The following is a 21,867-nucleotide window of genomic DNA, read 5'->3' on the forward strand; positions in this document are numbered from 1 at the left end:
ACGATCTCTACCTGCTGGACCTCTTGGGTGTCCCCAACCCATGTCAGCGTCGGGGCTTATGTTCGGATGGCTGAGCCTTGCCATGGCTCCGCTCTCCACTCCGCCACCACGGCCCCCCGTCATCGGGCCTTCCCCTGGGTGAGGCCTACTGCCGTTAAGGCTCGTGCCTACTGCAGCGCCCCAGGCTGCACGCCCTCACACCTCCACCTCTCTGGAGACGTCCGGGGACGTCTCCGAGTGACCCCTGTCGCTACCCTCCAGTGGTCATGGCTGGCCGCCATTCCCATTGGTCCTCTTCGACACTCCCCGGCCCTTGGGCTAGACCAGACTCCTTCCCTTTCCGCTCCACGCCTTCCCTCTCCGTTTCCGGCCGTCACGTCACGGTCACACACCCGGAGTCGATTCCGATTCCGATTCCGATTCCGGTTGTCACGGTCACGGTCACAAGCGGAGACGCCCAGAGGCAGCCTGGACCTCCCGAAGCCCTTCTTAGGCCTTCTAGGGATGCCTGGGCCCCTCCCTTGGCATCACGGTCCCAAACCTGCCTCTCCGGAGCTTCAAGGGCTACTCGACACTCACCTAGGGTCCATTAGCGATGCCTGACTTATCCCATCCGTCATCCGTCACTATGCAGTCACTCTATCATTACTCCGGTCACTGGTATATAGTAGTGCACCTGGGCAGAGGGCTCCTTGGCTTGTTCTCTAAGGATTCCCCCTCTGCTCAGGTGAGTCTGTAGCGTCCCTTCCTGTTGTAGTAGTTCACTAAGGATTCCCCCTCTGCTCAGGACTCTGATTTCGAGCCTCGCGAGGTTGCCCTTACAGGTGGAGAGATGTGGGTGTCAGCTGGGTCTGTGTGGCCATGGTTTCGATATAGGATCCATGTGGGAAATGATGCATTGCAACCCGTGGCCAATTCTGTGGACGGCAGCCCGCAGTCGTTGAACCGGCCGTTTCTGAATGGGGTAGAATGTTGAGTGTTGAGAAGACTGTTGGCTAGAACCAAAGGAAATCGAATCTTACCTGCCCACAGCTTGTTCCAAATCCTTGCTCCGATGTTGTCGTATGCAGTCTCATGCACGCGGTCGTGCTGAGGCAACCCCGTATATAACCAGACTGTCGGTCATGCTGGGGGAAAGCCCTCTACAACCAGCGAGAGCGGTCGTGCTGAGGCAACCCCGTATATAACCAGACTGTCGGTCATGCTGGGGGAAAGCCCTCTACAACCAGCGAGAGCGGTCGTGCTGAGGCAACCCCGTATATAACCAGACTGTCGGTCATGCTGGGGGAAAGCCCTCTACAACCAGCGAGAAGGCCCCACGGATTCTAGGGAGTGTCAAATGAGCCATTGGCTGTATATCGTCTTGCTTACTGTTTGCGTATCGTTCAGTAATTAGAAGCCGCGGGTCGACCTCGACAATTGCAAGTGCATGCGCATGCGCATGCGCAGTGTACTGTGCAGTATGACCAAGCGTGACCTGACTTCCCGAGTGTGACTCACGCTTGACTGAGACTCACGCACGCATGGGCTCCTCGCAATCGCCTGCCTCGAAATCTAAAAATCGCCACCAAAGGCAGCAAAAACTCAAACTATCGCATACTGAGGAACAAGCTGCTTTGCAGAAACAGAAGGATGCGGGCAAGAGCGCAGCCCGGAGGTTGCGTCGCATGGCCAGGAATTCGGCAGAGGTGGCTCGGCGGTCGACCTATAGCCACAGCTTAGCTCCAGAGTGCGAGAGTCAGGTCGGCCGGGTAGTCCGCCGTCTGGAGAGCCTCCTCATCAAGACTGCCCACGCACAAGTAAAAGGCTCGGACTTAACGGGGCTCTTACCTACCCAGTGCCTCAATGACGAGGTTATGGACTTCTTTGGCTCACTAATCCTGGCTCGCTCTTCCTCACGCCCTGGGAGTGGCATATTGAACGTTTTGGTGCTTTCGGTCTTCTTTTGGAAGGCGTTGATCGATGGGTCGAGCAAGGTAAATCAATGGACTGATCGTGAATCGGTGTGTCTATCCTTCGCTCCATCTCGGAATTAACACAAAACTCCCCAGGTCGACATTTTCAGCAAGGACGCCATCCTCCTTCCAGTTCACCATGTGTCTCCTCCGCACTGGACGGCAGCGTCTATCAACTTTCGGAAAAAGAGGGTTGAGTCATATGACAGCTTGGGCAATGATCATCCTCAGGTTTATGAGGTTCGTGGATTGAGATAGAAAGCCTCGACTGAACCACTCATTATACAAGCTTTTGCGTGGATACATGGATAAGGAACATCTCCGGAAGAAGGGCGCACCCTTCAACTTTACGGGCTGGGTAAATCATACGCCAGGGTGCGAACCTTTTGCCGTAGTTATAGAGGAAAAGGAATACTGATCATGGGTCTCTCTTTGAATTTACAGGATCTTCCCAAACAAGATAACTCCTTTGACTGCGGCGTATTTACCTGCCAATACCTCGAGTCACTCTCCCGGGGCACAGATGATTTCGACTTCACTCAGAAGGACATGCCTTTGATTCGACGACGGATGCTGTGGGAAATCAGCTTTGTGACCCTGATCAGGAGGGATTAATCGACATCACGACTGGCCCGCCCCGTTTGTAAATGTGACTCCCCCCCAAGGCTATTCATGCTACCTTGGGTGCTGTAGTTGGTATTAGGCCATAAACTAAGGGTACATCACATTATTTGCAAGAAAACTCGAGTTCCGTCCGTTAAGGATATTTAATCTGTGTCCGTTAAGGATTCTTAATATACTTGACACTATATATATGCTACTGTAATTCTGTGTCCTCTGTCACCCACATCGGTCCCTCCATCGCTTCCACCAGCATATCTTCATCGTCATTGTCATCATCGTCCTCATCGTCATTCTCTTCCCCATCTTCATCCCTCTGCCTCTCGTTCACCTCCATTCCCAAAGATGTTGATTGGGGGATTTGCCTTTCAGTGCTCACTGCCTTACCAGGCAGGATGGAGCCTGTGAATCCTTGACGCCTGCTGAGTTTCTGTAACCGCGCCATGTGCTGACTGTTGTATCTCCCCTGTTGATTTCGATAGACCGCTACTTGATGAGCAAGCACTGGATTGCCCTGCTCGATCAGTTGCCGCTCGTGGTGTTTCAGATAGGTCACAAATCGTCGGATTTCTGCGTTGAGCTTCTCTAGTTCTTCGTCTGCCCGAATCAGCTTGAAATGCATATCCATCGCGGCCCGACCCTTTGGTTGGGCCCATAATTCGCTCCGAATATCAACCCGACCCCCTCGGAGAAGATCGAAGTCGGAAATGAAGGCGTAATTGACCACCTCATCCCAAGAGAGCTCCCTCTTTGCTGGAGTCATCATACCCGCCGCTGCATTGTACCATTCAAGGGAGGATCGAACCGCCTTGGACCTTGCCTGGAGAGCTCTGGCAATATGCATCCTGAGCTTATAGCCAGACATGTGGCACTTGTTCAGCTCGAAGATTCGGGAAACAACCAAGCCTTCGAGCTCATCTAGTGCCCTCTGGTACCGTCGTTTGCTGACCAGCTTGGCGGCCTCTTCCCACTCCAAATCTCCCTCGTGCCACCGTGTCATTATCCCCAGTTTTCGCTCCAGTGAATGTACGTTGTCCAGGTACTTGGCTAGCTTTTCATTTGCATGCCGACGTTGAGTTTCAAGCTTTAGTGTCTCTGCAGCGTCGTCCGGTAGGTCCAGCCGGCTCCTGACAGTTGGGGCGGGGGGAAGGAAGAGTCCATTCATTGCATTAACTCGGTCTCTGGTATTCAATTTTAGAATCATGTCTTTGAGAAATGTAAGACTCAACTGTTAGTCATAGAATACCACCAGAGCTTGATAGTACTCCATCTTGATTGTTTCTTCCTGAGGCTCCTTGGTAAGGCCTTCCAGAAACTCCGCCTCCTTCAGCAACCATTCATCCAGTACCGCCCGATTCTCTACCCCCATGGCGGCCAATGCTTCATCAAGAGCAGTTTCTGTCTGCTTAATTCGCAAGGCCTCTTCATACTTGCTGCATAGCAAGTTTGCTGATAGATGGATCAGTACCAGCCTTTGAAAGCCTTTCCCACTTACACAAACCCGCATATGCATCTGCGATATTGGCGTGCTCGATGTAGCCGACTATCGTCTGGTGCCGATGGAATCTAGAGGCATATCTTGTTGTGGATGCCAACGCATTCGACTTTGAAAACCAAGTCTTGCAGTTCTTCCCCGACTCCAGGCCAAATTCCTTTCGATATCGGGGAAGATGTTCTACCTGGCGCCTTGGGAGTGGCCAGGGCCGTGGAATGCGCCGAGGAGGCATTGAAATCGGTCCGGCGGGCCAATGGGCCTAGAATTGGATGCTGGAGGACTGCTTTATTGAAGTCGCAGCCGACATCGTAGGCGAGGGCCAATTCTTCCAGAACTCGAATGACATAGTTGATGAGAGCGAAGCCGTACTTTTGCCTAAGCTTTTGTCAGTTTAAGTCGATGTCCGTTAAGGATATCAGCTCACATTTCGCCACTCCTCACCATGTCAACGATAAGGAAGCCAAAGCTATGCCTGCATATGACGGGCATAACACCAGTCTCATCGTACATTGAGAGGGATTTTCAGGTGGACTCCTCATCCATATTCTTCCGTCGCTTCTCCTCGCAGCCCTTGTCTTCGAAAGCGGGCGGCTCTTCTTCCTCTCCCGGGTAAACCTCCTTGAGCTTCTCCATGGCCCCCTTGTCCCGCATATCCACCTCTTCGCGAGACAGATGATAGTCTCCTGGTGGGGGTCGACTGTCCATTCGTTCGGAAGATCTCCCAGACACAGCGGTGCCGTCGTTGGGGTTGTAAACCTTTGGGGTTCGCCGTTTGAATCTCTTCAAGGAATTGTTCCCATCTATGGTGAGCTGGATGGGAATCTCCAGCTTCTTCTCCCCTTCAATCTTGTGAAGGCAAGCGGGGCAAGCATTCCGAAGCCGCCAATCCTTGGAATCTCGCTTCAGCACAGCCTTCACTCGCCGCCTTCCTCCAGAATGGCGAGATAGACTTCGTAGGCGATGCGGAACTGGCTAGCCAGATAAGGATGAGGTGCAACGCCTTGAAGATCGAAGAGAGTCCGAATGTAGCTCTGAACCCCGAGTCGTGGGCAGCGAGAGCGATCTGTCGAAAGACTTCAAGAGTTCGGATGGTGAATACGAGGTTGCATTTGAAGGCGGATGATGGGATGAGGCCCTGCCGGGCGCAAGGACGAGGCAAGTGTGCCCTCGCCATGAACCAGAGGTATATCCATTCGTCGAGTTGCTATCGGAAGAGAAAGTTAGCGGGAGGACGAAGGGCCAGGAGCAAAAACTCACAAAAAATATCCACCACCACCGTATCCATCCAGTCATCCACTTCGACGACTCTGGGGTACGAAAACAGCTGGCCAAGGCCTTGTGCTGCCGTGTCGTAGGCCCATTCCATATATCGGGTGGCCATTCCTCCGCGCTCCAATGCAAACGCGTCAATCGTTACTTGATTCCGGTTGGACTGGTTGCGTGTGTCTCGGGGAGGGCGGTTGTTTATTTTTCTGAGATTTTGTTGGCTGGAGTATGCAAGAAAGAACGGACAAACCGTTGGTAATCCCGTAGACCAGCCAGCAGCGCATCCTCTGCTCCATCGCCCTCCTCCTCCTCCTCCTGTGAAGCCACTCGTGCTTCACCCTCGTCCAACTGGGTTTGCCCTCTGAGCACATCTTGCCCAAAGTCGTCGTCCACATCCATATCGACCCAAGCTCTTTCTTCGGCGAGCCGCTCTGTTGCGGAAAGGCCTGGATACTGGTTCATCAGTCACTTGTGCCATAGAAGATGCGTTGCAACGTACGTGCAAGGCGCTGCTTTTCCTCCTCCCGCCCCTTCTCGTTGTGAAGGACGACTTGAGCGGTCGACATTGACTCCGTACGCTTGCCGAAGCGGTCAATGCCGTTGCCAAGCCGCATACGACTGGAGGAAAGACTGCTGGTCACTCCACCCTTCGTTCTACAATCTGCGCCCAGGGAAGACTGCACGTGAGCAGTCACGCCGTGACACGACGTGTTATCAACAAACCACGACCATCAGGTCAGTTAGTCGTTTCCTCCCCTGGCCACAGCGCTGTCAGCTGCCTTGAAGACTCAGCCATGGGACTCTGGCTAGTCTGATAGTGTCGCTGTGGCCAAACGCCGTCTGTTCCCGCATTGCACAGCGCTAACCTAGCTCACAGAGCCATGCTGTGGACCGTTTCCTCACGCCAGGTACGATTCACTAAACCGCCCGCCATTTACTGGCACAGCATAGACGCGCAGTGGTGCCAATTTCGCCTCCTTCTTCCAAGAGGCCAACTTCTCCATCGCGACCCCCCTCCTCGCCGCTCTCTCTGTGGAATCGGATGGCCAAAGGGATGAAGAAGAGGGCGACGACCAACGACCAACAAACCCCGACCCTTATTCACCAGACGTGGACGAGACGCCCCCTCCGCTGAAGAAACTGAGGTTGGACCCCGCTCAGCAGCAGCCAAAGCTGACTGGCTCCCACCAGCGCCGCCGCAGAAAACGGGAGACGGAGATTATTGAGAACGGACACCACCCGCGGTCGGCCACGGCAGCGAAATTCGTCCACCCTGCCCAACGATTGAGGCCGATATCTCAGCAAGCTCCCTCCCTGCAGCCCACGGCGCCTATTCGGCCAAACGCGAAAGCTCAGACGAGCTATCCGGCAAGAAATCGAGGAAAACCAAGGAGCAACTGCTCCAGCAGGGATTCCAGCTCATCCCCTGGGACGGAATGTGCGTCTTTCTTTTTTTTTTTGCCACTTCTAATACCTTATAGGGATCCGCGTCCCTTAGTTGACTCCGCTGGTCGAATCTTCGCCGTTCTGGCTGGTCAACCTAGAAGCAGCAGCTATGCCACCTCCGCCAACTCGGTGTATGAGGCTGTGGCTCGGGCAGCCCGGCGAGCAGCGATTTCCGTCCCCACCGCTGGCCACAGGCGAGGACTCTTCGCCGCGGTCACTGTCGGAATATCTTATGGCCAAGGCCAAACCGTTCCCGCCTGGTTGGACGACAAGCACCCCGAAATTTCAGAAGATTTACTGCAGGATCCCCATGTGGCTAGGATGGTGGCCTTCGGCGACGGTATGTTTAGAGACGGGCTCATTCACATTCTGATGCCATTTTCAGCCGCGTTTTCTCTCTGGGCTCCTAGATTGTATGCATATTATCAAGATAATAGCAAGCTACTCCATGAACAACTGCCTTTCCTACGAAAAGCCTTCCCGAAGTCGGTCTTCTCCAGCGTGGCCTTCAACCTGGGCACGAATGTCTGGACGTTTCGCCACCGAGATATTCTCAACCTGGCCTTTGGCTGGTGCGCCATATACGCGCTGGGTCGCTTTGACCCGAAGAAGGGCGGACACCTCGTTCTCTGGGACCTCAAACTGATCATTGAATTTCCAGCAGGCTCGTTAATCCTCATTCCCTCGGCCACTGTCTCTCACTCTAATATCCCGGTACAAGAAGGAGATGTTCGAGCTTCCTTCACACAATTTACAGCTGGAGGCCTCTTTAGATTTGTCCAGAATGGCTTTCGAACCGAGAAGCAATTGTTGAAGCAAGACCCAGCAGCTTACTCCGCTATGCTTTCGGCCAAGGGAGCGAGATGGGAAGCTACATAGAATTTTGACGGTTGGGAATTAATATCCTTAACGGAGAGAGTACTCAGACGAGGATTGGAAATTAATATCCTTAACGGATGGAGTGCTCGGATTTTATATCCTCAATGGACATCCCATGGCCATGTGCCATCGTTTTGCTCGCTGTGCTGGAAGTCCATTGCTGTTAGCTTGTGGCTTCCACAAACTGTTCATAGACAAGAACCGCGTACCTTGAGGTCCTTTATTTGCCTCCAAACATCTTCTCCGCGAAAATTGACACTCACGACATGGTGATGGCCATCCCCCTTATATTGCTACACCCAGTTATATATCGGGCTTGAAATTTGGCACAAATATGAACGGCCCGATCTCACACTCTTCCCCAAGGCCACAGAGTAATCGCTCATCTTGATCCAAAAAACAAGCGTTATCACCCGAAGAAGGAAGGTGCGAGAAACAAGTTCTGGAGATCGTTTGTTCTGATTAGACCAAAAACTGCTTCGATAGTACTTGAAAGACGCGTAGAACGTCGAGGACCATTTATATGTGATTGTACTCGGTTTATTGTTATATAGCAAGAGGTAGTATTGAAGGCTAAATTCTGCTGGATTATGGCTCAAAACCATAACATAAACGTACCCAATATTTCCAGAATTTTCTTTTGCTTGTCCTTGCAACTAGAGACGATGAGCGAGGCCATTTCGAGGTGTGTGACACATCGGCCCGGACTCTTTCACTTCTGACCATCGCCTCGCTCCACGCGTTCTCATCTTAACACCGGTTGCCTTTCGAGATGGGGAAGACGAAGACGAGCAAGCAGAAAGCCGCAGAAGGTGCCAAACGCGGACGCGGGCGACCTCGCATGGACCCGGAGGTGGTGGCGGAAAACCAGAGGATAGCGAAGCAGAGATGGCAAGAGAACAACAGGGAGCGGCAACGGGAGATGTCGCGATTCTCCATGTCAATGTGAGTCATTCTACAACAGCTTAACCTTCTGTCTAACGTTATACGAGGGGCCGTGGCCATGCCAAAGCCATTGGAGGGGAGTTGAAGGCGGCTGCGGATGCGAGAGAGGCGGAATATCGCCGGGATCTTCGCCAACGCAAAAAGACGGCGAGGTCATGGTTATTGGACGAAGACCGGGAACACGAGCCCAGCGCAACCCCCCATCCTCACCCCCACCTTCATCCCCGTCCCCATCCCCTTCTCCTACGGCCTCTTCAACGGCCTCTTCCGCCGCCTCTCCCACTTCAAAAGCACACAGGCGCTCGCGTCTAGTAAACCGCGCCAAAGCTCCGAGCGCCAAGTCGCGCCCCCCAAAAGAAGGCTCCCGTTCCAACTGTGCCCGCTGCAAAAACGCAGCCGCCGCCAACAACGCAAGTTCTGGGCCAACGTGCGACTACACGCTGCAGAGCCAGGTCAGAATGGCCCCCAGGATGAAGACATCGAGGCTTCGATGGAAATCGACGGCCCCCAATCCATCCCTCAAGGCCCTACTGAGCTGGAACACCCACCCATCGAATGTCTACCCATACGAATGCCTTTATTCTTCCCCGACAGCGAAGACGAAGATCCCGAGGGCGCTGGCGAAAATGAAGACGCAAATGAAGAAGATGAGGGCGGCGATGGTCTACCCCCTCCAACTCACCCGCAACAGCAACCTTCAGGCGATGCAGAAGACCAGCCCGGCCCGTCCTCCCTTCAACGAGGACAAACCCCCAGCTTTCAGCAGCTCAACGAGTCTTCGGATGACGAACCCGTAATAGATCTCCACTTGTCTTTCGAAGAGCCGGCTCAACCCGCTCTAGCCTCCGACGACTTTCGCTGGGACCGGCCTGCTCCTCTAAGCAGGCTTGGAACGAAGGAGGAGCCCCCCGCCTGTACCACCTTGGAACCCCACTCGATGCGCAGACCCCTTCGATTTCTGTGTAACGTGTGGCAATGGGGGAAAGGAAGGGGTCGATTTTTGCGCAGAGTGTTACAGAGGCCGCAAGAAGTTTTCCCGCTCGGTTCTTTGGATGGCGTTTATGTTCGGGCGAGTATTTCGCACCCACCGACATCCCGGTGGACTCGCTGCTGTACGAGACTCAGAGTGGGTTGGTTGCCTTTGATCGACTGGCTGGCATTCTGCCCTGGACCCGCCTGCATTACTCTTTTATCAATCAAGACCGGGTCACAAGAATCAATCGAAAATACGAGCGTTGTTGGGAGGAGCACTTGGATTGGCTGGAGTGGGAGGTTAAGGAGCCCGATTATAGCCGAATGGACGACTGGGAATGGGCGAATGTGGAGGAGGAACAGGCCAGCGCCTTGGTACCAGAGGGTTACGACGATTGGGCGGTGGTCGCGGAAAAGCTGGGGTTTTTCGACAACATAGAATCCTACACTATAAATTGAGCCGAACTACGCACTGCATATGATGCTTTAATAGATGTACTATGCTGCATGAGTTCACCACTTCGACGCGCTTAGCTTGACATATCCTTAACGGATAGTGCAAATTGACTTGTGCTTTTCGTGTACCCTTAATATATATCCTTAACGGCCACAGAATGGCCTGTGCTTGGGCTAGTTCTTGCGTGACATCTTTTGGTGTTACATCTGTGACCTTCTTCCCGATGGACCTCCACTCCCTTGCCGCCGTCCCCTGCCTCGCCGACCGCGGCGTCAACTCTCAAGGCCACCCAAATGTACATGCCCACTCAATGGGATCAAATGCTTTGTCAGAGCTTGATCGTTGGACTCTGACAAATCCTGTGATGGCATTCGAGCGTGACTCTTTAATTTGCAACTGATCAATCATGGTTGGAATGCCGTCTGCACAAAACGCCTGCAACGCAAGTGTATGTACATGTCAAGAAGCTTCCAGAACACTAATTCAAGTACCCCACAGGTTTTGCCCACTCCACCTTTCCCGACTTCTCGTCAGATGCCTCCAGAGCTGCTGACGCGCATTTTCCTTCACTATATCGTGCATGGGACTCGAGATCCATATGGTCTTGTTCCGGTTTGCCGACTCTGGGCTGAGACAATCAAGTATAACCCAACACTCTGGGCGCAATTTTGCGCAGATGACAGTCGCTTCGTCTTTGGAAATAAAAAAACATCTCCGTCGTTGTCTGGCGTGATTGAAGCCTTTCCCTAGCCTTGGGACCTATCTGGACTTCAATCATCACCCACAGACAAGGTCCTTCCTGAACCTTGCGATTGACCATGCTGAAAAATGGGCGGGACTTGCTGGCTGCGACTTTGGGTATTTCGTCACGTCCGAAACTTACCAAGCCATTGGAGGCCGGCTACATTCTCTGTCGACTTTGACACTATACTGGGATCACAATTATCGCCTGAATTGCACCCATCCGTGTTTGCCTCTCACCGCGTTCACTGACATGCCACAACTCCGCTCTGTTGTGTTAGGGTCCCATCTTTCCAATCCTGCGGTGGTTAACCTCCCGTGGAGTCAGATCCATCGCTTGATGCTAACAGGAACAACTCCACAAGTTCTCGCCATTCTTGCCATAACCCCACAATTGACTAACCTGACATTCTATCGCGAAGAGGATGCGGATGATGATGCTGAACCCACTGAACGTCACATAATACTTCTTTCCCACTTGGCCAAACTTGTAACCTGTGATGCGGAAGCTCGTTTCTTCAGCTGTCTGACAGCTCCAGTTCTGTCCGCTTTGGAAGTCGAGTACGAAGACAGACCCGACTACTCCTTCCACGTGCATGCTGAGATCTTCCGTATCCAGTCACAATGCACACTGCAATCGCTTAAACTCATGACCTCTGAATGGAGCGACCATTTACACGACGTTTTCAAGAACAATCCACAAATTATCGACCTTCGCCTAGAAATAAGCTCTGAATTGGACAATTACCTAGTGCTTTGGACGGCCTTAGGAGATTATGAGCTGCTTCCCAATCTTCAGCAACTTGTGGTCATCAGCCACTCGCCAACGACAGAAGCAACTCTTCTTGTAATCCTGACGCTCATCTATCGAAGGGCCGCAACTGTCGTTCACCAACTTGTATTTTGCATGTCCCTACTTTCTTTGGTCAGTCATTGAGTAGCTTCCTCCCCCTCAAATGATCATGAACAATCATAGAAAATGTCGGAAAGCTCTATGATGAACCTTCGGGAGACCATCCAAACACTCAGTGACCTGGGAGCCGCTATGAACAACAAGTTTACCATCAAGGTCCGGACTTTGAGAAGCCGGTTGAACACCCAATCTACACTGTTGGATGCTCTATTCATAACTAGATCGTAAGTGGAGTTGCTCCAATACGAGCAACTGATGAATTTCGGCCTTGTTTACAGGCAGGAAAGTTGGCCATGGCCAAAACCTATTTAATTCTCTCGGGAATTCGTCCAGTATCCTTTTCTTCCTGCATGCCTCCAATTCATGTACCTATTCTCATATATTCTAATAGTTGACACCCTTGTACATTGGCTCTACACTAGTAATCGTACAGTACGTGGTACAAGGCCAACACATACTTTTATTAATTATTTCTTACGTGTTCTACCGGTGCTGCCAGGGTATGATTTTTGTTATTCATGCTCTTTCCGTCTAGATGTAGATCTGTGAAGGTTATAAGGAAAAGCTCGCACTGCATGCGCAACAACAGTCAACATGTACACGAAGCAGGCACGGCATGCACGTGACTACCGGTGGTCACGGGTGGCCAGCACCATGTCTTCTGAATCTCCCACCGAGATTAATATTGTCATACCCGACGAAGTATCAGATGGCGATCCGCAATGGGCTTCAATATTCGTCCTCCCAGAGGATTCCGTCAAAGATGAGTCGAACCGCAAGCATTGGTTATCTGTCTTAGGCCAGGCGATTGCCAAAGCCTTGCCTGAGCAGTATCCAAGTGTGTCAAACTTCTACTCCTCTAGGCTTCGACTTACTTGAAGCAGAACTGGATTCGAAGGGCCAGATTATAACGTATCAACTCGCCTCATTTCCACTCCACTATGTCTACTTTCGAACCCAAAGGACATCAAAGGCCTTTGATTCTTATCTGCAGAGGGCTCAGACGGGGCAAGTATGCATCTCCCAGGGAATTTATCCCCCATGCTCTCTGGCTCCTTTCTGGCAGGAAGAACCCTTGCAGTTGCAAGTTTGCACCTCACGACAGCATGGCTTCTGCTCCTCCCGAGTCACCCGTCCTTTTGGGGAGGGACATACAACATGCTTCTTCGAAATCTCCTCCTCCTCCTCTAGATCTTCCCATGTCGCCATCCATTCCAAAGCCGTCCTTCCTTCCTCACATGCCAGGCGCCTTCGAAGCGTCTCCAATCGTAGATCCAAATCGGCCCTCTTCTCCATTGTCTCCCCTACTATCCATTTCGCCCCCATTGGCTTCAAAGTTCCCGTTCTTAGTCCGAGCTTCTCATATCAACCTAGATCGCCACGTTCAGATTATCAAAGATCCCCAACCTTGTCTTTACAAGACGAGATGCTCGCGATCGGTAGCTCTTCCACGGGGTCTCCAGTTGCACGATCCTCATCGGGGACACAATCCTTAGAAGAGGTGCTTCATGGTGCCTCGTCCCCAATAGTCCAATCTCCTCAACGGCTCCATCCAGATGTTCTTCTGGGTCAAGCCAGAATGCATGAATATTTTCGAGTGGGAGAGATTATCTGGTATAATTTGGTCAACCCTGTTGGCTTGATTCGACTTTGGCCTGGGCGCATTGTAGACAGAGAGGCGGAAGCTTCCTACACTGTGGAGCTCTTTGCAAGGTCCACCTCCAAGTCCCAGAAATGCCTCGCAGGCCAGCTTCTGCCATTCTATGCTTATCATATAGACCGTGAACTCATGCATGAGCTGGAACAGAACCAAGATCAAGACTCGCTCAATGGAAGCAACATTGTTGCAGAGTTTCTGTGCGCTGTAAAAGATGCGGAATTGGCCTCCCTCCAAATTTCACGGATGGAGGAGTATCAACAGCGCGCTGTTGCTGTTTGGTGGGGCTCGGAGAAGATTTGCCTCGGTGACCTTGTTGCATTAACCCTGCGCCGAGATGACCTAGACAATCACACTCTTTTCTATGCGCCGTCTGGAAATGGCGTCAAACTCATGGAAGCACATCGACGATATCAAGAAGCCCACCATGTTGAGGTAGACCTCAAACTTGGGGCTGAAAGAAGATCCTTGTTCATGTACATTGAGCACTTACATGCACAGAGAAGTCCTTCGTGGAGCGAGTATCCTCAGGAATTGGTATTCGACACCGACCAGAAGGATTCGCGATCGGAGGAGCCGTCCTTCTATGCACAAGGCCCTGTGTTTGAATTGGCCCAGGAAGATTGGCAGGAGAGCTCGGACTCAACACCGGACCTCAGACTCCCATTGCCCCCGTTGGGCTTCCGATTTAGGCCTATCATTCACGACAACCAGACCATGATTGCATCCATACGCCTGATTGCAGGGAGATACTATCCTGCGCTTCTACAACATCCGCTCCTTTGCTCTCCACTGGCGAGTATGACGATATCAAGGCCCGACAGCATAAAAAAATACGCCTATTTGTTAGCTCTTGCTGGACTGCTTCCCACTTACCAAAAATTGCGGACACCGACTAGGGGGCATCGGGAAACTTGGGGTGGTACAGAGTAGTAGCCTCATCCTTGGAGATAAAACCTGCAGAGAGCTCTCGAGAACCATATGCACCATGCATGTTTCCACATATATACTTTCTTCAAATATGGTTTAGTCCGCGAGTGACAACTGCCCAGGGGCCATGGTATCAGAGGAGCAGTGACGCCAGCAACAAGTATGCAGATCTGCGCTTTTGATCCTTTCACGCAAGTACGCGAGAGACATGTACAGTATTCCGCGACACCCTCGTCGCGGGCGGAATTTACCAGATTATGGCGGCGATCGACAAGATCTTGCAGCAACTATGGAGGGTGATGGTGACATGTTAGCCAGTGAGCGCCGGAGTTTGTTGGAGTATATATACACGTAGCGTCTCTCCAAACAAGCAGGCGCAAAGAGTCACAGGCCTCGAATGCCATCACAGGATTTGTCAGAGTCCAACGGTCAAGCTCTGACAAAGCATTTGATCGTGCGTCTATGAGCCTCCAGATCTGCTACGTATACACCAAAGCCGCTAAACACCTCGGGATGTGTCGCTGCCACTGTGGTCAGTCGATGCTGTCGGCGCGGCTTATGCCACGGCGGGAGACCCAGGGAGACCCAACCTAACTACGACACTGCGGATACACTCTGGGTTCTTTTTCCTCGTTAATACTCACTATTGGGATAGATCATGATACTATGAAATATTGACCCCCGGAAAATTCACAGTGCGGCCAGACGATTAGAGGGACTCGCTTATAAGGGCGTTGACTTAAAATCGACATATGTACACAAACACCTGGTGGGCACTGCGACATCGCAGGGAACGAGCGGGCGGATGAGCTGGCAAAACAAGAGACAGAGACGGCGACAACAAGCAACGGGACACAGGCAAACGCGCTCAGAAGGGCAAAGGAGAGGGTCCAGAAGGAATGGGTCAGAGAGTGGAAGTCGACACCCAAACGCGGACACTACACGATAGCAAACAGGTTCCCACCATCGACCAAGCCCACGAAGCAATTCATGGCATTGGATGGGAAAAGAGAGGTGTTTGGGAGAGTAATACAGTGCCGGACAGGCCAATGTTTCTCAGGCGAGTACTATGCCCGCCGCGTCCCATCCGAGAGCGTTGACCGCCCCTGCGGCGAGCCCGAACAGACACGCGAGCACATCCTATGCGAGTGCCCACGATATGAGCAGCACCGCAACATTTTACGAAAAGGCGTCGAGAAGCCTGTTCCTCCCACAACTGCTCGGGACACAGACAGGCATAGCAGCATTGGCTGAATTCCTGGAGAAGAGTGGCGCGTTCACCAAGACTGGCCGGCCGCGAGCCCCAACATCCCTCCCCACCTTCGACAACGAGCCAGATCCCCCCAAAACGGACGACGAAGAGGAACAAGAGTAGCGCGAAGCGCTGAACACGTTGGCCCAGCCCCCAGCGGGCACTCCATTTATTTATTCTCTATGTTACATGCTCCATGCCTTATGGCTCGACGACATCAACTCCGCCGGACCGCTCTCGCAGTCCAGCCCGCGTCACATCCTCCCCGCCATTCGCTACACCACAACCAGCCTGAACCAAAACCCGGCGCAACAACCCATCGAGCGGCCAGACAGCTCTATTGTCCTGGCCACCCGTCTTAGCAGTTAGTGTGCTTGTAGCGGTATATAAATGCAGATACAAAAAAAAAAAAAAAAAAAAAAAAAACTGACTACCCCGTGACTACCGGTAGTCACGTGCATGTACTTAAAAAGAGAAAACATGCCACGTGGCTGACCAACGCTTGAACTTGACCTCTTGAACTTGTACTCGATGGATTCCGAGTTGAAGCTTGCAGCTTCTTTTGACTGTCCAGTTCTGATCACAGACGATGTCTCAGATGTGCAGGAAGGCGATATAGTGGAAATAGAATCTTTCGATAAAACTGACCATTGGTTGCACAACAAGCAAGTAAAAGTAAATCTCACCATCTGAAACTCATTGGGCCCTAGCAATGGACCAACTCTTGGTATCAGCAGGGCATCAGCCTTGGGAGGCGAAATCGGTGTTCTCTCAAAATACTACGCTGCTCAGCTGTATCCCTGGCTACATTCGATTTATCAAATTTCTATACAAGGTTTGACATTGTCAAAATCTCATCCTAGGACTCTCACTTCCACCCAGCAACTGTGAAACAAATATATTATGAATCAGCAAAAAAAACTTGATCTTGTTGGTCGTCACTGTGGTAATGAAATAGACTGGAAATCGTACTGAATAAAGTCTAGGAGAGTTAAACTGCATGCACCAGAAGAGCTCCACAGTCTCTATAAGCCTCGAATGCTCTGGGCCTTAAAACCCAAAGATGGGCGAGACGAGAGTAATAAGCAACACAATCCACTCGCTCAAGAACCACCCTCACCCCTGCAGTTGAACTTTCATCTCAATCTTTTAAAGTATGATGTCGATGGGGAATTCTATTTGGATGAGCCCCGAGGTAACAAGGAAGCTATTGAGCTTTACAGTCATGGAAATTCCATGGAATTGCAGCCTTACTCGGAACCTTTACCCCGAGAACTACGGACCCCACTCCTCCCCCATCAAGTATGAATTGTGTCTCTCTCCGAATAGCTGAAATTTACATCTGAAACAGTTGCAAGGAGTTCAATGGGCTTTGGATATTGAAAGACCTGCACCAAGCAAAGCCCCAAGCTATCAGTTTTGGACCAAAATTCCGGGAGGGTATCGTAACAAATATGATCCATATGGTGGGATCCGGTCTTCACCCCCCCATCATCCTGGTGGTCTTCTTGCTGATGACATGGTTTGTGCTCCGTAAATTTCACCTGCAGCCCCTCTAATTATAATCATCACAGGGTCTCGGAAAAACTCTGACAATGCTTGCCGTCATTATGATTACCAAACAAAACCGAGGACAGGGACCCACGGATTACAATGGGAAGACTCTTGTTGGTCAGTCCTCCGAATTGTGATTGTTCCTCTTACAACTTGCTATTCAGTTGCTTCACGTGCCATTTGGACAACTTGGGAAGCTGAAATACAGCTCCATTGTCCAGCATTGGTTTGCCGAACTTATGAGGGCAAGAGCGACCACAAAACCAATTATGACAATGCTGACATCGTGCTGTGCACGTACCAAAGCTTCATTCAGGACAGGAAAAATCCTTTGGCCGATAAGTCGTGGGAGGTCAGTGCCATTATTCCTCTTGGCAACAGAGACCTACTAATTATAATATTCTTGCAGCGTGTTATACTAGACGAAGGTCATGTCATCCGTACGACAAACAGTCAGACACACAAAGCAATCTGCCAGCTTCGTGCCAAAGTTCGCTACGTACTCAGTGCAACGCCAATTGTGTGTAAAGCCTAGGACTTTTACTGTGCTCAAAATCACTGATGATCTGCAGATCAACCATCTGCGTGTATGCGTCTATGTATTCGTTCTGATGTCTAGTGATATTTGTAGGACTTGGGAGCCCTGGTCAAATTCCTCCAAACCTGCCATCCCTTCGATAATGTAAGCCAAATGGGACCTTGGCAAAAATTTGATCAATCTCCAACAGCCAGAATCCTGGGAGTCATATGTGGGCACAGGGACTCAACAGCGGGATTCTGCGCAAGATGCAACCCAGCGCATCACAATAGTCAAGGTGACCTTCAAGTTTTCACCTCTGAATCATTCTTGACCAGTGCAACAGGAACTACTTGGCCATATCTGCCTGAGACGAACAAAATATGAGGTGAGATACGTCCATTTTCTCTCTCTACTTGTTGCCAAGTAACCACTCTCAGATGCAACGGGCTGGAAAGCTTGCTTTACCCAAAGTGACATACCAGACCTTGAACGTGAAATTAACCGAGGATCAACAGCGTCGATACAACGAACTGCGAAGTGATGAAGTGGGAAAGTTGATCATGAAAGATTCCAGTCAGAAAGTACGTGTTTGCCTCACTGCTATTCTCAATTGCTTACTTTTTCTCTTGACAGCCCATGAATGTGTTGACCTTGTTATTGCGGCTACGGCAGATTGTATTACACCCCAATCTTGCCCCTCCTTCGTCTGCATCTGCGGTGAAGGATGGCATGTCCGTCTTACTGACTGAGGTGGTTGACTGAAAATTCTGAAACTGGGTACAGGTGCACGAGCTGTGGAAGCTGTCTAGAAGAAGGCTCCAAGTACTGTGCCAAGGGACATACATTCTGCGTAATGTGGTAGGTCTGACACGCAATCTTTGGTTTGAGCATGATCAACTACTCTAATTCTCAACCCAGTCAGAATGCGCTAGGTCCTGGGAGTGTTTGTCATTGTGTTAGTAGATCACTAGCCATAGTTCCGTTTACTGATCGTAACTATGGTAGGGAGAGAAGACCAAGAATTTAGTCATACCGGTCGAAGATGAAGACTGGGATGAAGCCGAAGAAATAGAGCACCAACCTGCTGCATTGCCCTCAGATTTGAATGGCCTCCCAGGCATCTCGGCAAAAATTGATGCCTTGGTTGCACTCCTCAAGTCCCTGCCTTCGGATGATAAAGCTTTAATCTTCTCATCGTTTGTTGGGTAAGTGTGAACCACACTGTCTTAGCACCTCCTTCTTACCATAGAACCCAGTTTATTAGATTTTATCAGCCTACGACTTGACTATGAAGGAATATCTTTCTTACCTTTCCATGGCAAGATACCCAAGGGGGAACGAATGGCAAACCTGGAACAAGTATTGATTGTCACATTCCCTTCCGTTGCTCATCAATTGGTAGTTCAAGATGCCCGGGAAAACCAGTTCGTGACGCTAAAATGGTACTATTGGCGTCCTATCAAGTTGTTTGTGATTTTGACTTGCGTGGTCTAATATTTGACCACTATGGCAGGGTGGCTTCGGTCTTAACCTCACAATTGCGAATCATGTATTTCTTATGGATCCGTAGGTCACTTTGTTTCCTCTTGTCGCGAATACTAACCCTACTAGTTGGTGGCAGGTGGACATTTTTTCCGCTTCCATTCTTGGAAGATCTCATTCATACTTCTCCTCCAGTCCTCTACCGAACTTCAGGCTATTGACCGAGGTAAACCTAATTTGGTGCTTATTGACGCTTCAACTTCTGCAGTCAATCGCATAGGGCAAAAGAAGCCAGTCAGTGTGGTACGTCTGGTTGCACGGGGGACGATTGAGGACCGTGTTCTTGCTATTCAAGCGCAGAAGGCCGAGTTGATCTCCCAGGTATATTTTGACCCCGGGTACATGTATACTGGGCTGAATACGACTATGTAATATAGGCCTTGTCAAATCCCAAGCGTAAGTCTTCAGGAGCGAGGATTTGATTTGAAGAGATTGAATGTTATATAGCTGAACTGGCTATTATGGCTGCACTTTCTGAGCAGACTGAACAGAGAAAACGGCAAAAAAACCTGTAAGACCTCTTGTTATAGGGAGGGCATGTCTCACGCTTGCTTTTTTCCAGTTTGGAAAGAGGTCCTTGAGCTTTCAGCTTAAATATAGTTGTTACACGTTTCTTTGTACACGTATAGCGGAAAGCGAACTCGACATTCTGTGCTCCGTCGGCTAATTCGGGCGCGCCAGTGCGCCAGTTTCTGCGCAGGCACTGGCCTCAAATTACGATTTGAATTGGTCTTGTAGCAAAAAACCGCACGAGATATGCACTAGTACCTGGCATCGGATGGTGGGAGACTATGGGCCGACTTCCCCTCCATCCCGAGGAGTCACTGGAGATATCTCGACTCAGAAGCGACCCTATCCCTTCGTAACTGCGAAGTGAATATTCAAATGAAGAAACAAATTTAAACCGTCATCCATGATCAAAGTTCTCCTCACAAGGTGACCAAACCAAATACGTGACCATGAGAAATGGTCACGTGCTTTTCGCGTTTTCACCTCATGAGACTCGTTTGTTGATTCTTTCGGCATATAAATACCCGATGCACGTTGATCTTTGCTTACCTTTCCTCCCCCGCGCCTGCCGGTGTTAACCCAATGGCGTAGCTCCCTGCTGGACCCGTTCTCACGAATAGGTTCCCGGGATGGATTGGACTACTTACCTCAAGCTCTTCTTCCTCGCGGTTCCTCGCGGCTGCCCGCCTTTTGCATGTCTCACGAAACACAGCACGGGCAACACGCTGCCATGAGGCCCAGGAGGCCTTTGAGCATTTGGTAGCAGTGGAAAATGTCTAGTTCATGTATTCCGAACGAGTAATTTGAATGTGCAGAAGTCGAAAGGAAAGTTCCGAGCACCATCGCCCGGCCCGGGTCACGTGCACTTCCGTGCCAGGCACTTTCGCGGCGACACGCTGACGTCTCCCAACGACCATTGACTCATTTCGTGGAGAACACATTTCATATATGGGGTTTATTTTTTTCTACAAATGTGCGTTCATACGTATACATATCGCGCTTTTAACACAACCTATTTACTCACTGTCCAAACTTATTGTACTGACGGGCGTGCTTGCCATGGGGTTTCCGGCTTGTCTCAAGTCGGCTACTTGCTTTCAGTTGTTGAACCGCCTGCGCAATTGCCAAACTCGCTCGTGCTCCAGACGCTCCAAGAGCATTTTTGTCCCGCAATATATACTTGATGAGCTTGGGAGCAACAGGGGCCTTTTCTAATTGGACTGCCCGGTCCAAAGGTTGGTCTCCCTTGTCTACATGTTGATCGACTTGTTGATTGACTTGTACTTTTTCAACTTCCAGAGGTTCGAAGCGGGACTCTCTCTGGTTCGCAACTTTTTTGACCGCTGCAACAATGCCACCAGTCGGCAAGGGAGACCCTCTTTCGGCTGCAAGTCTCGCGACTAACGCAATAATCTGTCCACTTGAGCAATTGGGTCCCCAAGTCCAGTAATTTGGGTTGTAAGGCCAGGAACCCAGTGGCGCTTGAACCGAGTTAGAAGAAGGGATTTCATCTGGATCTCCTGCTTCTTGTGGTCCCGGCTGATCCCTTTTCGACTTTCGAGAGGTTTGGGCTTGTCCAGGCTGCTCGTGCTCGTCTTTGTCATCGTGCTCGTCTGTGTCATCGTCCTCATCGCTCTCACTGTTTTCGTGACGCTGGTCGTCGTTGTTGTTGTTGTTGTTGTTGGCGTCGTTGTCATCCTCAGATCCAGAGCTTTCATCAGCTATGCCTCCCTCTTCCTCAACATCAGCGGTGAGCGTTACGGTTGAACTGAGCTCCGTGGAGTTAGGTTGGTTGTTTTGGTCCAGTGCAAAGAGGGCAAGTTCGAATGGAGCAATTGGAGGCTGAGCGATGTCTAGGGCAAGTTCGAATGGAGCAATTGGAGGTTGAGCGATGTCTTCTCCTTGTCGACAGAATCTTAGGAGAGTTAACTGGGTGGATTCTCTCTCTAGACTTCCCACGATGGCCTGTAGGTAGGCCAGAGCTACATAATGGACGTTTGGCTCTGGGGGATTCAAAGGCCTGAAATCCATCGACCGCCTTGCGTAATAGAAAGTACGCAGAAGCATATTTCCTCGGCCAACATCGGGTAAGTGCCATAGACGGTCTGGGGTGAAAGTGTCCCGGAGATCTTGGCCCAATGCGATCTCCTGACGTTTTTTGCCTAGATTCTTCTTTTTCTTTACCTTCCTTTCTTTGAGTGCCGCGGAATAC

At 50.9% G+C, this 21,867-nt stretch overlaps 1 protein-coding gene across 1 annotated transcript; it reads left to right on the plus strand.

Moving 5' to 3' along the window:
* Nucleotides 1–1,523: 1,523 nt before the first annotated feature.
* Nucleotides 1,524–2,373, plus strand: MIND_00229600 (Cysteine proteinase; the record flags this gene model as incomplete). Its single annotated transcript, XM_037359182.1, has 3 exons — nucleotides 1,524–2,003; nucleotides 2,052–2,195; nucleotides 2,245–2,373. The coding sequence occupies 3 exons, from the start codon at nucleotides 1,524–1,526 to the stop codon at nucleotides 2,371–2,373; spliced, it is 753 nt and encodes a 250-aa protein (XP_037224277.1).
* Nucleotides 2,374–21,867: the final 19,494 nt, after the last annotated feature.

Source organism: Mycena indigotica (genome assembly GCF_014461135.1).
Source record: "Mycena indigotica strain 171206Taipei chromosome Unknown Mind.scaff0002, whole genome shotgun sequence".
Lineage (NCBI taxonomy): Eukaryota > Fungi > Basidiomycota > Agaricomycetes > Agaricales > Mycenaceae > Mycena > Mycena indigotica.